This window comes from Herpailurus yagouaroundi, unplaced genomic scaffold (genome assembly GCF_014898765.1).
Source record: "Herpailurus yagouaroundi ecotype Mexico unplaced genomic scaffold, PumYag 211, whole genome shotgun sequence".
In the NCBI taxonomy this organism is placed as follows: Eukaryota; Metazoa; Chordata; class Mammalia; order Carnivora; family Felidae; genus Herpailurus; species Herpailurus yagouaroundi.
The window spans coordinates 6,447,386-6,459,295 of NW_024412442.1; the positions used below are offsets into that span (position 1 = coordinate 6,447,386).

At 42.8% G+C, this 11,910-nt stretch overlaps 1 protein-coding gene across 3 annotated transcripts in view; it reads left to right on the forward strand.

Moving 5' to 3' along the window:
* Window positions 1-11,640, forward strand: part of A1CF (APOBEC1 complementation factor) — a 77,925-nt gene extending 66,285 nt beyond the window's left edge. Inside the window, exons 9-12 of one of the 3 annotated variants that reach the window (XM_040454219.1) lie at window positions 1,776-1,981; window positions 4,390-4,526; window positions 5,491-5,633; window positions 8,848-8,999. In XM_040454219.1, the coding sequence (XP_040310153.1) occupies window positions 1,776-1,981; window positions 4,390-4,526; window positions 5,491-5,633; window positions 8,848-8,999 (638 nt within the window). Of the gene's footprint in view, window positions 1-1,775; window positions 1,982-4,389; window positions 4,527-5,490; window positions 5,634-8,847 lie in introns of all 3 variants that reach the window. The other 2 variants (XM_040454220.1, XM_040454221.1) reach the window with 2 other exon arrangements.
* Window positions 11,641-11,910: the final 270 nt, after the last annotated feature.

The following is an 11,910-nucleotide window of genomic DNA, read 5'->3' on the forward strand; positions in this document are numbered from 1 at the left end:
CTTTTTTCACATTACAACTGGTTATTGGAAAAACTTGGTCAGGACATAGCACAAAGGAGTCTAATGCATACATTTGGTCTTCGCATGGGTGCATAAAGTTTGTACAGACTAAATAGTTAGCTTCTCCCTTATCATTGGACCACCACCATATTGCAGTCATTTGTGACTCATTAGAAAACTTACAAATGAAAGCAAGGATGGGCCAATGAAAACCAGTTATGTCAAATAGCAAAAACACGTCAAGGCACATGTGCCTTTGAGGGCGACTCAGGGGCCTATTCGTATATAAATCAAATTATCATAAACATGTTCTAAGAGACACATGCCATGCTTTCATTTGACCTCCTCCCAGGATTATGCACTATGCCTTCTAAAAAGCCACACTAGTGAGGAAATCAACTTATTTCTCCAGGATATGGGGAGCTAAATAGTAAGGTCCAAATAGAAAAAAGACTGACTACTAAATGATAAATCTTTCCTATGTAATCCTATAAGAGTTCCAAATGTTCAAGCAGTGTTCTGGGCTCAGTTCAAGCAAGATAGATGAAAAGGAAAGCATTTTTTTTTTTAATTTCTAGTAAACTAGTTTGTCTCTGCCTAATGGGATCCATCAGAATGGTCCTGTTAGGATGTAGTTAATGCCAAAAGAATCCCAGTTCTGTCTTCCAAATATAAAACCATTCTGGGCAACTTGACAACAAACTGTGTATTTAAATCCCATCCTTGGGTTTTAGTTAGAAGTAAAGGGGCATGTCAGATTACTGTGGAAACTATCCTCTTACTGTTTTTTACTATTTTTCAGGAAAACTGAGTTGGCCATCCTAAGATCTCTAGTCTTCAACAGCCTTAAAATTTCCATAATCATCATAAAATCACTCTATCCAAGATTATAATGCTAAAGAAATCATCAGGTTTTCCTCCGGTATAATCTATGTGGTGACAAATTATGTCATTAAAATATTATACATTTGTAATCTGAAATCATATTATTAAATAATGCATACGTTAAATATAAATTGGCAACCAGTTGTAATGTAGGAAAAAAACAAACTCCACTCCAAGGGAAAAAAAATACCTTATAACAAGAAAGGAAATCAATGAATGAGATTCATGGATGAAGGGTAATCAATTTAATTTTTTTATCAACTTTATGCCATCAGTAGGAAATCAAAGTGGCAACACAGCAAAACAAAAAATCAAAAGGAATCTATTAATGAAACTCAATGGGAATTTAAGCCTCACATTGACAGGCCATGAAACAGAAAATAGTGAACTTAAAAACCGTTTTCTCAATGTTCCATTTCCCGACTGATCACTGGGGACGGAACTATTGGGGAAGCTAGAATTCATTTCTGATTTCCTGATTGAAGATAAAAATGCAACTCTTATTTTAATACATGTGGTCATAACACGCTGGGATCTTGAAATAAATGCCTTCCCAACATTTATTAGCCTATAGAAAAATATCAACAAAAGGTTAACTGCAGACAGAAGTTGCAAAATTTTTCTCTGTACCAAAGTTTTAAAGTTGCTCTTGTACTTAGTGATGATAGCTTTGATAGGATTGCTTTCTTCCCCAGTCAAAAAGAAAACACAAAAACACACCTGTGGCGACTCCTACCTTTTGTTGAGTTTCATTACATCAGAATCCTAGAGTTTTCTGTGCATCGTCAGGGCGGTAATCAATGGGACTTGGGCTAACTTTTCCATTTCAGTAAGATTCAGGGTGATTTTCTGGTGGTTTGATTCAGTTTAATGCCTTCTTACATTCCTAGAAATTTACATGAATGTACCTGTAGGGGCTGCGGGAGTAAGAAGACTAGGTGGCCGTGGCTATTTGACCTACACAGGCCTGGGTCGTGGATACCAGGTCAAGGGAGACAAGACAGAAGACAAACTCTACGACCTTTTACCTGGGATGGAGCTCACCCCAATGAATCCTGTCACTTTAAAACCCCAGGGAATTAAACTTGCTCCCCAGGTAGGTAATGTTATTCCGGAGATAGTTTCCTTAAGTTAGGCCAAAGACCTTCGTACACCTTTTGTCAAATGATTTGACTTGATCCCTACTTGGGCCACTGCTCGTTTTGTTTTGTTTACATAGATAAAGTGGCCAATCAACACAATGAGAGAATGCCCCGCCATTGAGTGTCACTGTCCCATTTCACTCTTCTTCTTAAAAATGAAGTTTGACACCCTAAATAATCTGAACAACTGGAAAACGAAGATCCTACTAAGAATTATTAACCAATACCTTAAATGCAAATAAAGTGCAGCAAAGACCCTGACTCAAAATAAATGCCTACTGTGTGGGAGTAGGCTAATGGAAAGTATTTGTGACACGGAATGAATAGACCACTCTTATGTGCCAATAAAGGACATCCTTTATTGGAAACACTGTGGGGTTCTTTAATGTTTATTTATTTTTGAGACAGAGAGAGAATGAGAGAGAGAGAGAGAGAGAGAGAGAGACAGAGGTGAGTGGGAGAGGGGCAGGGAGAGAAGGAGACACAGAATCCAAAGCAGGCTCCAAGCTCTGAGCTATCAGCACAGAGCCCGATGCAGGTTTGAACCCACAAACCGTGAGATCGTGACCTGAGCCAAAGTTGGACACTTAACCTACTGAGCCACCCAGACGCCCCAGAAACACTATGTTTAAGAGATAAAAACCATGCTGCCGATGGTGATATCATTACCCATATTAACTATGAGATGCCATCACTCCTATCCAATTAAGTCTGCTACAATAATTATAGTTGGGCAGTGATTATGGGGAATTTTTAATGCTCTCATTCCACAGCTCCATGTTTCTGCTTGAGGCTGTGGTTTTTATTATTGGAAAATTAAAAGTTATAAAAGCTGTTCCAGTATGGAAAATGGATTAACAGGGGTAAAAATAAAACAAAACAGGATGTGTTAACCCTTAGCCCGTGGGTGTGCAGTACCTCTGATGGTCTCCCTGTAGAGACACTGGCTAAGGAACCAGTAACCGGTTGTTCAGAGGTACAGTCTGTGGACCCTAAAGGAAACATTCCTACTCCAGGCCCAAAGGTATAAGCCCCCAAGTTAATGGAAGTAGGCCTTATGATTGCAAGCAAATGGAAAACTTGGTTTTCTCACAGCTCATCCTGAGTACTATTTTTGCCGGATTGATGGTTGTCTTACACATCCACATTAGCTCATCTAAGGTTGCTGCTATCCTGACCCAGGCCATTAAAAATAAAGATGCCTATCAGAGTGGTAAGCAGCAACCATTTGTTTATTCAAAAGCCATTTATTGGCCATGTATCACGCACCACGTATTGCGTTAGGTGCTGGGGATGGAAAAGAGAATACAATACGGTCTTTGCCATCAAAACTCATATGGCAATCCAGTAAGAGACAGCTGACACATAAGCCAATTAATTGTAATAAAATTAATTGTAATAAAATCATGATGAAGCCTTGCTCAGAAAACACTAAAGCTTGTCATCCAATCTATCTTGGGTTAAAATTTAAAACAAGGCACCTTATTAAAGAACTAAGATACTTGGAAAGCTTTTAAGAAAATAAAAAATAGTAATTGTTATAAATTCCATGTCATAGTTCTATGAGCTGTCATAGCGTAAGGGACAATCTCTCCTTCTTGTATTCAACCCAGATCAGAAGTTGGTCGTGGTTTATAGTAATATGTGAGGAACCATCTCTAGCAACTAACGAAAGTTCTTTAATTTGTCTCTGAATCTCTACAACTACAGCTTAGACACTGAAGGCTGTGCCAACCCAAACCAACAGAGTTGGAACCTTAACAGTTCCACGGTGGAGTCACGAACGCCCACCAGGAGCAGAGAGACAAGGACTGTCCCGTACAGTCAGCAGTTGTAATCCCAGTAACTAGTAACCCATTAAACTTTTTACCTTGATTTTTACGAAAATGTAAAGTTAAAACCCTATGACAAACGACATGAAGTAGGAATATATTCTTAGGTTATTTTCTCTAAACCGCTGTAGACAGAAGGATTGAGGGTAATGAGGAAATCCAGCCACACAGTGCTGAAATGTCAGTTTTTCTTTAATGGAATAAATACATCCAACAAATCATAGAATTAAGCTATGGGTAAAAAAAAAAAAAGAAGAAGAAAAAGTTACGTCTAATGGACTGAACTAAAAGCATATTAGAATAAATGGCGTGAAACGATTTTTGTGAATTAATAGATGTAACATTTTAAATGGAGTTCAAGTTGAGTTCGTCTTAAAATTGTATGAGTCATTAAACCATGTGGCATTTTATATTTTCTTACATTAGCTTCAACACTGAAGATTAGAGTTTAAAACCCTGAAAGCTGATGAAATAGTGCAAATACGACAATTGGAAGGAAAATCACTTTTTTTTTGTTTTAACTCTCATAGATATTAGAAGAAATTTGTCAGAAAAATAACTGGGGACAACCGGTATATCAGCTGCACTCGGCCATTGGACAAGATCAACGGCAACTATTCTTATACAAAATAACCATTCCTGCCCTGGCCAGCCAGAATCCTGCCATGTGCGTAACATCTCCAAATTCCTAATTTTCTAAGATTTTTAGAGTAAGAGTCTCCAGTAAATTGAGTGTATTTTGTCACTATCTTTTTTTGAAAATGTTTATTTATTTTGAGAGAGACAGAAGGTGTGCGTGAGCAGGAGAGGGGCAGAAAGAGAGCGAGAGAGAGAGAGAGAGAGAGAGAGAGAGAATCCCAAGCAGGCTCCATGTGGTCAGCACAGAGCCTGACACGGGGCTTGATCCCACGAACTGTGAGATCACGACCTGAGCCGACGTCAAGATTTGGACACTGAACCCACTAGGCAACTCAGGTGCCCCTACGTTGTCACTATCTATATAAGCTAAATATTTCAGTCTACTGCCTACTCAATTTTCATTAAATGCAAACGTCCAGTCGTATAGGGGGATAGAGGTGCCAGCCTCTCAAAGGCCCCACGTTTCAAACAGACGATGAAGACTGCATAGCATCATCCACCAATGAGAAACTGCAGATGTAAAATGTAACGGAAATGAAAACTGTCGCCCGTCTTTTACCTGTGCAGCGTTCAGGCTGAACCATGGGAAATCGCCACGTTGTACATCATGACACCGTGCGCGGTCACCTAAATTTTGGATTAAAGATCCTCTCTGGGAGTGGGTATCCCCGCCTCAAGCCCGCGTCTCTGCACGTTTTAGGAACTTTCCTGGTTCACATGCGCAGTAGAACAGCCATGCGGTGTGTTAGGCGTGTGCCCCAGGAATGTCGTATCCACCGCTGAGGTCCTGGGTCAGGTCACAAATCTCCCTGCACACACACACACACACACACACACACGTAAAGTCTTAAATGCAAGGAGAATGAAAACCACGCACACAAAACCCCACTACCCACTCATCTGCAAACACTAACAGCGACAGAGCTTTGCTCCCATCTCAGCCCTCAGCGCCCCAAATTTAAATGCCTACCCCGACTGGATATGTCTTGCAGCCACCCCTTCACGCCTCCGAAGCTAAGTGCCTACGTGGACGAAGCCAAGACCTACGCGGCAGAGCACACCCTCCACACCCTGGGCATCCCCACCGACGGGGCCGAGGCCCCCACCGCCCCCGCAGCCACCGCTGCTTTCCCAGGTACGGAAAATTGTGCCGGACACGGCAGCCCACCCAGCGTGTTTGGGAAACCCTCCCTTGGGGCCATGGACCCTTAGAGCTCTTTATGACCCCCACCCACAAGAAATCTGACTTACACCATCTGTGACCAAAGACACTCTCCAGGTGAGTGAACCATCCAGGTAGGACAGAGAGGAGTGAGGGGGGAGGGGGGGAGGAGCGGGAGCGAGGCTCGGCTCAGCTTGAGTAGCAGCGTGATCTCGAAAGAGCCAGCCTCTGCATCTGGTCGGCTTGGGTTTTCACTTTTAGTGAGAGAGGTCGGAACTGCCTATTAAGAGTTGATGTTCACTCGAACGCTCAGGGCACGCCAAGTGCTCGCCTAAATGCTCCACATGCTTTATGTTATATCAGTGACGCTCAGGCCCCCGCAAGAGGTAGGTTGTGGCATAATGCCCATTGTGAGCTGAAGGAACCAAGGACAGGGATGATGAAGTAATTTGGCCAAGGTCAACTGGCTTTTAAGGAGCCCTTGGAGTATCTGCACTTTTCTCATCTTCAACTCAACTTGACTTTCATTGCTTTGCTTTCTGGAAGAATCGTGTAGACCACGCATTTCTTAAGTTATTTTAAGTCAAAAACTCTGTGTGCAAGAGAGAGTCAGAGACAGATCGAGATCCTTTCAATATGTGGATAATCAGCCCTCATTTTATCTGCTCCGTAATTTTGGTCTGGAGCGCACTGTTTGCTCAGAATAAAGCCTGTCTGTACATCGACACGCCTCCAGGGTCACATTTAAAAGACTTTTCCCCATTCGTTATGTACCTACAACCAATGCTAACAATTAAAAAGTGAACCCTCTAGAGATTCAAAGACACCAGACGACAAATTTGTTCTGGAAATTTTTCCTTAACAGTTAGGTTGAGTAACTCCGTTCAGTTTTAGCAAATAAAAGTTCATTTCTTTTGAAGAAATTGGTCATGAGTCACTGCATTGGCATACCTCCCTTAAAACAAATTAAGAGATCTGACTGGACCCAGAAATAGGGCATTTCTGTCAACCCACGCATTCATTCGTATATTGGGCACGTACAGGCATGAGAACTGTCTGTTGCTCACGAACATAACACCTGGGCCCATTCTGATTTTCTTTTGTTTCTCAAAAGTTGCGAATGTGTTTTGCATTCTGGCAAGCAAGGTTGCAACCGGTGAATGTGACCTCAATGCCAGCTTTGTTCTGTAGAACGTGGAGAAGACGTGTGGCGTGCCCCCACGAGGTTGCCAAGACCACAGCTGCCAATGCCCAGGGCAGGTCCCTGGGGCTGCGCCGGGGCCATCAGGCCCGTGCTCGCTTCCCACACAACAGGGTGTTGACATGTCAGTCTCCTGGGGGTCCTGTGCCATGGCTTCTCGGTTCTGGGAGAAGGTTCAGCCCCTGTCTTGTGGACAGCTGCACCCCAAAGCCACTTAAATAATGTACTGTAAAAACAAATGAGCCACTGTCAGAATTTTCTAGTTGCACATGGCAAAAGATTTGCTTTTACCTAAGAACGTTTGCTCTTGTCCTCACTTCTGTTTGCTCCCACAAGAAGTAAAAAATATTTAGGGCATGAGAGTTGTCTTGGGGACGCCTGAGAATCTGAGAGCCTCTCTTATAACTTTGCTGTGGAGTCAAGCAAAGAATAATGGGTCACAAGGGAAGAATCTGTTTAAATTCCAAATACTCTTGCACTTGGGAAATTAGCCAAGTTGAAGAAGACAATTCAAAATCCCTAAAAGAGAATCTACACCACACACATGCACGCACACATGCACACGCTCTCTTCACACATGTGTATTTCTTACTCACTTATTTAGAAATACTATTTCCAAAGTCAGGGAAGTAATCGGTAACACATTTCTCATCTCGTTGGAAAACAGACCGAACCTCAGTCGTGCCTTAGTCAGCATTACTGGCCAAAGTGTTCAAGCCAAGGAGTGGATATAATTTTTAAAAAAACAGTCCAGCCAGTTTCCTGCCACCACTTCCTGAGAAGCCACCAGAAAGAAATCAATGTGTCTGGGGTTGGGATGACGGCCACGGCACATAAACCAAATGGGCTTTTTCTTTTTCTTTTCTTTTTCTTTTTTTTCAGGTCCCCGTTTGTTGCTTAAGTATATTTTTCCCTTTTTCTTGTCACCTGCACACTTTTTGGGTCGTCTCAGATACGGTTTAATTTTGATCTAAAACGTTAACAGGGAAACATTGCTTTTAGGTAATAGCTGTTAGGCCCTTTTCTCTGAACGTGGATGTCAATCAGCCAGACGTGATATTAATGTGACTGCCCGTGATGGCCTCCTCACCACTCAAACCCCTTAGTTGTCTGAGGGTGAGGACAAGCATCGTGGCCTCTAGACAGCTTGCTGGTGAGGCAAGATGATCTTTGCCCTTCACGGTCGGGTCTAAATGTAAACAGTCCATGTATTTGCTTTTACGGTGCTACGTAGAAATACACGAAAACGCTCAGTATTTTTTCTACCGGTCTACCTACTCCCTATACGTCCTTCTTGGGCAAAAGCAATGAGTTTTTAACATTTCACTTAGATGGGGGTGGGGGCACAAAATCAGACCCACAGAGCCCCCACTCCTCCAGCCTGCCAACCTCTCAATCACCTCTCCTCCTTTGTAAATTCTGCGCCCCTCTGATAAAGACCCAAGTCTCAAGTGTAATTAACTCAGCATCCTGTTAAGTTTCTGTTTCTCGGACTCGACTCTGGTGTTTCCGATTCTGCAAGCATGAAGTGGATCGGGCACACACGGTTGACCTCACTTCGAGGAACACTGTCCCCTAAGTCACTGAGTCTAGATATTATGTCTCCTGAGTTCCCTTTTTAATTTTTTTTAATGTGGATTTGTGAGAGAGAGAGAGAGAGAGAGAGTGGGGGAGGGGCAGAGGGAAGGGGGACAGAGGATCCCCCTTGTCCAGGATCCTGGACAGAGGATCCAGGCTCTGGGCTGACAGCAGACAGCCTGGCGCGGGACTTGAGCTCACACACCGCGAGGTCAAGACCCGAGCCCAAGTCGGACGCGTAACCGACTGAGCCACCCGGGTGCCCCAGGAGTTCACTTTTTTAGAGGGGCGTATTAAACTTTTGGCTTTAAGTGACGTCAGACTTTCATATCCCAAAAAGAAGACAGTTGACCAAAAGGGAGGACACCCGGATGCCTTCGCTGAAGCTCTCTCTGCCTCCTTCTCCAGGATACGCTGTCCCTAACGCAAGTGCACCTGTGTCCGCGGCCCAGCTCAAGCAAGCGGTGACCCTTGGACAAGACTTAGCAGCATATACGACGTATGAGGTCTACCCCACTTTTGCAGTGACTGCCCGAGGGGATGGATATGGAGCCTTCTGAAGATATCTTTCTTTTAACTTAAGAATCAGACACACACAACTCTATCTGGAAGAAATAAACCTCTCACTCAGTTTCCTTACGATCACAAGTAATACTTTTCCTAAAGCGATGCCTTGCCCGAGACTGGTTAGTGTATACTAATTGTAGAATCATGACAGGAGGCTATATTCCCAGTGAAATCAAATGTCAAGCGGGCCTTTGTCTAACAGAAAGCTAAAGAACCATTGCCCCAACAGTCGTTTCTCCCAGGCTCCTGAGGGACCTGGTGACGGGTTTCTGAACCCTGACAGTGTAAAGAGAGACCTATTAACCAGCAAGCGTTCAGGGGTCAGCAGACCTGGGCCAGAAACAACAAAGAGAGCCATGTGAATTCCAGAGTCTTAACCTGGGCTCACAGCTGCTTCTGTGACACAGAGTCACAAACAGGCAGGGTGGGGGCGGGGGGAGGACGCTCTTTGAAAGGCGTTCGCATTGCCCGCGGCGTGGGGTATGTCCTCAGGCTGGGGTCCGTGAAAGACTGCCCAAGGTCTGATGGGGTCAGCATCACTTCTGTCCAAAAAATGCCCCGGGTCAGTCTGTCCTAGGTCAGCATCTTCGTGGCCCCTGGGGACCTCCTGGAAGTCAGCGTGATGTGCTGCAGGTAACGATAAAATGAACCCGGGCCCACTGTTTACTAAACTCATCGGCCCGCACCTCTCCTTCCCTGGAACCCCCATCCTTGCCAATGGTCCCCCAACACAGTAATCACCCCGGCGTAAAAGGACTTCTTCTTGTAAACTTTTCGCTTGTTCACATTGATTTGTTTTCATATCTGTCTCACGTGGTTCATGCCTAATACCATAAAAAGGCGCATCAGATCTACCGATCATCACTTGTGATGCTTTTTCCTACTCAGCAAAGGGGCTGTGAAGTCTTTTCAAACAGAGGAGTGAAGATCCACTCTCATTTCTTTGGACTTTTTGCAGCATCCAGTCCACCGTCCGGCATTCAGAGACTGTTATATTGACGTGGGGTCAGCCTTGGACTGTCTCACCCACTCGCATGAAATCTGCCCAGAAATCCTCTACCTTTCCTCCCTTCTGTTTTCAACAAGTATCGGACAGCTTTACCGTGTCTGAGCCCTTTGGTCTTGAACTCAGCACAGAAACCTTACACCCACCACTGCCGATTGATCAGAAGCTGATTCTTAGACACCCAGCCAGGGTGCTGTTTACCAAAATCCTCGAGGGCTTCAGGCCTCTCTCCAGGAACATCTTCTAGGGATACGGGTGCTACAAAAAACCAGGGTGGAGGGAGCAGAAAGCTCTACTTTCTTGCCATACATGTAAATGACTGCGTCTGTATCAAAATAGAAATAACCCAGGTTTGAACTCCAAACACCTATCACTACTGTTTCAGTCTCATTAGTGGTTTAAGACCTACAGTACCAGAATTTCCATTTAAAAAAATCCTTTGGCCCTGGTAAAAATTCTACAGGACTCAAAGGAAAACATACACACGAAAACATAGAACCATTGGTCAACTCTTGAATGGGATCCTGGGATCCAAAATCAGCCCAGATTCCAATCAAAATCAGCTAAATTCCAATAAGAGTTAAAAGTCCTTGTAACCTTTCAGTTCTGTTAATTCTAATCAGGTATCAAAGGCCTCAAGGCTAAGCTCCCTCTGAAAGACCCGGTGCTTTCAACTTTACATTTTGCTCCTCATATTCCCTAGGATAGTGGCTCCCAAACTTAACTGCACATCAGAAACACCCGGAAGGCTTTTCAGAATGCCTTTACCAAGATGGCGCCTCATATGGATTACATTAGAATACCACGGGGTGATATTCTCGGTACTTTTTAAAAATCTCAGGTGATTTCAATGTGCAACTAACTTTGGGAATGGCCATAATCTTTCCATTTCAACCCTGTCTTCAACCCTTAATGTCTTCCTTTTTTATTTCTTTTTCATTAAAGAGAAAAATGCAAAAAAATTTCTCTAAATAGCCAAATCATATTTTTACACATATTCATCTCATAAAAAGTACAAATTTGAATATAATTCATACTGGCTTCAAACTAACTTTTGGACCAAACTAGTTTTAAAAACGAGGAAGCGAAAAATTCCTCCATAAGCAATTTTGAGGTCCAAATCTACATTCCCGGACAGACCTGCTTTTATACTCAAAAAGAGTAATTACATTGAGGCAGGCAAATTCCCACTGAGTCCAAAAAAGCATTCCAAACTCCAAGAGCAAAAGTTTGAATGTTCTTTAAAATCTCTGGAAATAGAAAAGATTCCTTCTACATGTCTCGTCAATGCAAAATAGAAGGTTTCATCCAGAGGAGTTTTAAATTTAATCAAAATGAACAGTTAGTTAACCACAGGAATATTTTTATGAGAAAAATCATTATTCTGGGTGAAATCATAATGAGTTTTTTAACGGCTAAGAAGAGAAGCCTAAACATACAAAAATAGCAAAGTATCGAGAATTGCCACTTGAACACCAAGGAAACACAGGTATTCGTACATTTACCTCGTAAGGATGGATTGTATTCAAGCGAGTAACTATGGTTTTACTTTTTGCTGAAATTTTACTTCATTCTAGTAAAATCGAGAGAATACTTTGAATTCCATTAGAACCTATTCATAGAAAGTATCAATGTGTCTGTAGTGCCATATGTATTGACTTTGCCCAAATTGAGTCGTGTAGAACAGCTCCAGCTATAATGAGTTTGGAATTTTAAAAAAATGAGATGTTTAAAAATCAAGTGTGAGACCACAGGTTTGCTTCACATGATGTTGATGTGTTTGGACGTCAGAAATTAGCACCTGTTTAATGCCTATTGTACCTTGTGCATCAAATCTATTTTTTGTTACTTCTTGCTTTCTTATTTCCTACAAAAGACTCTTCACAGAAGAAACTAAT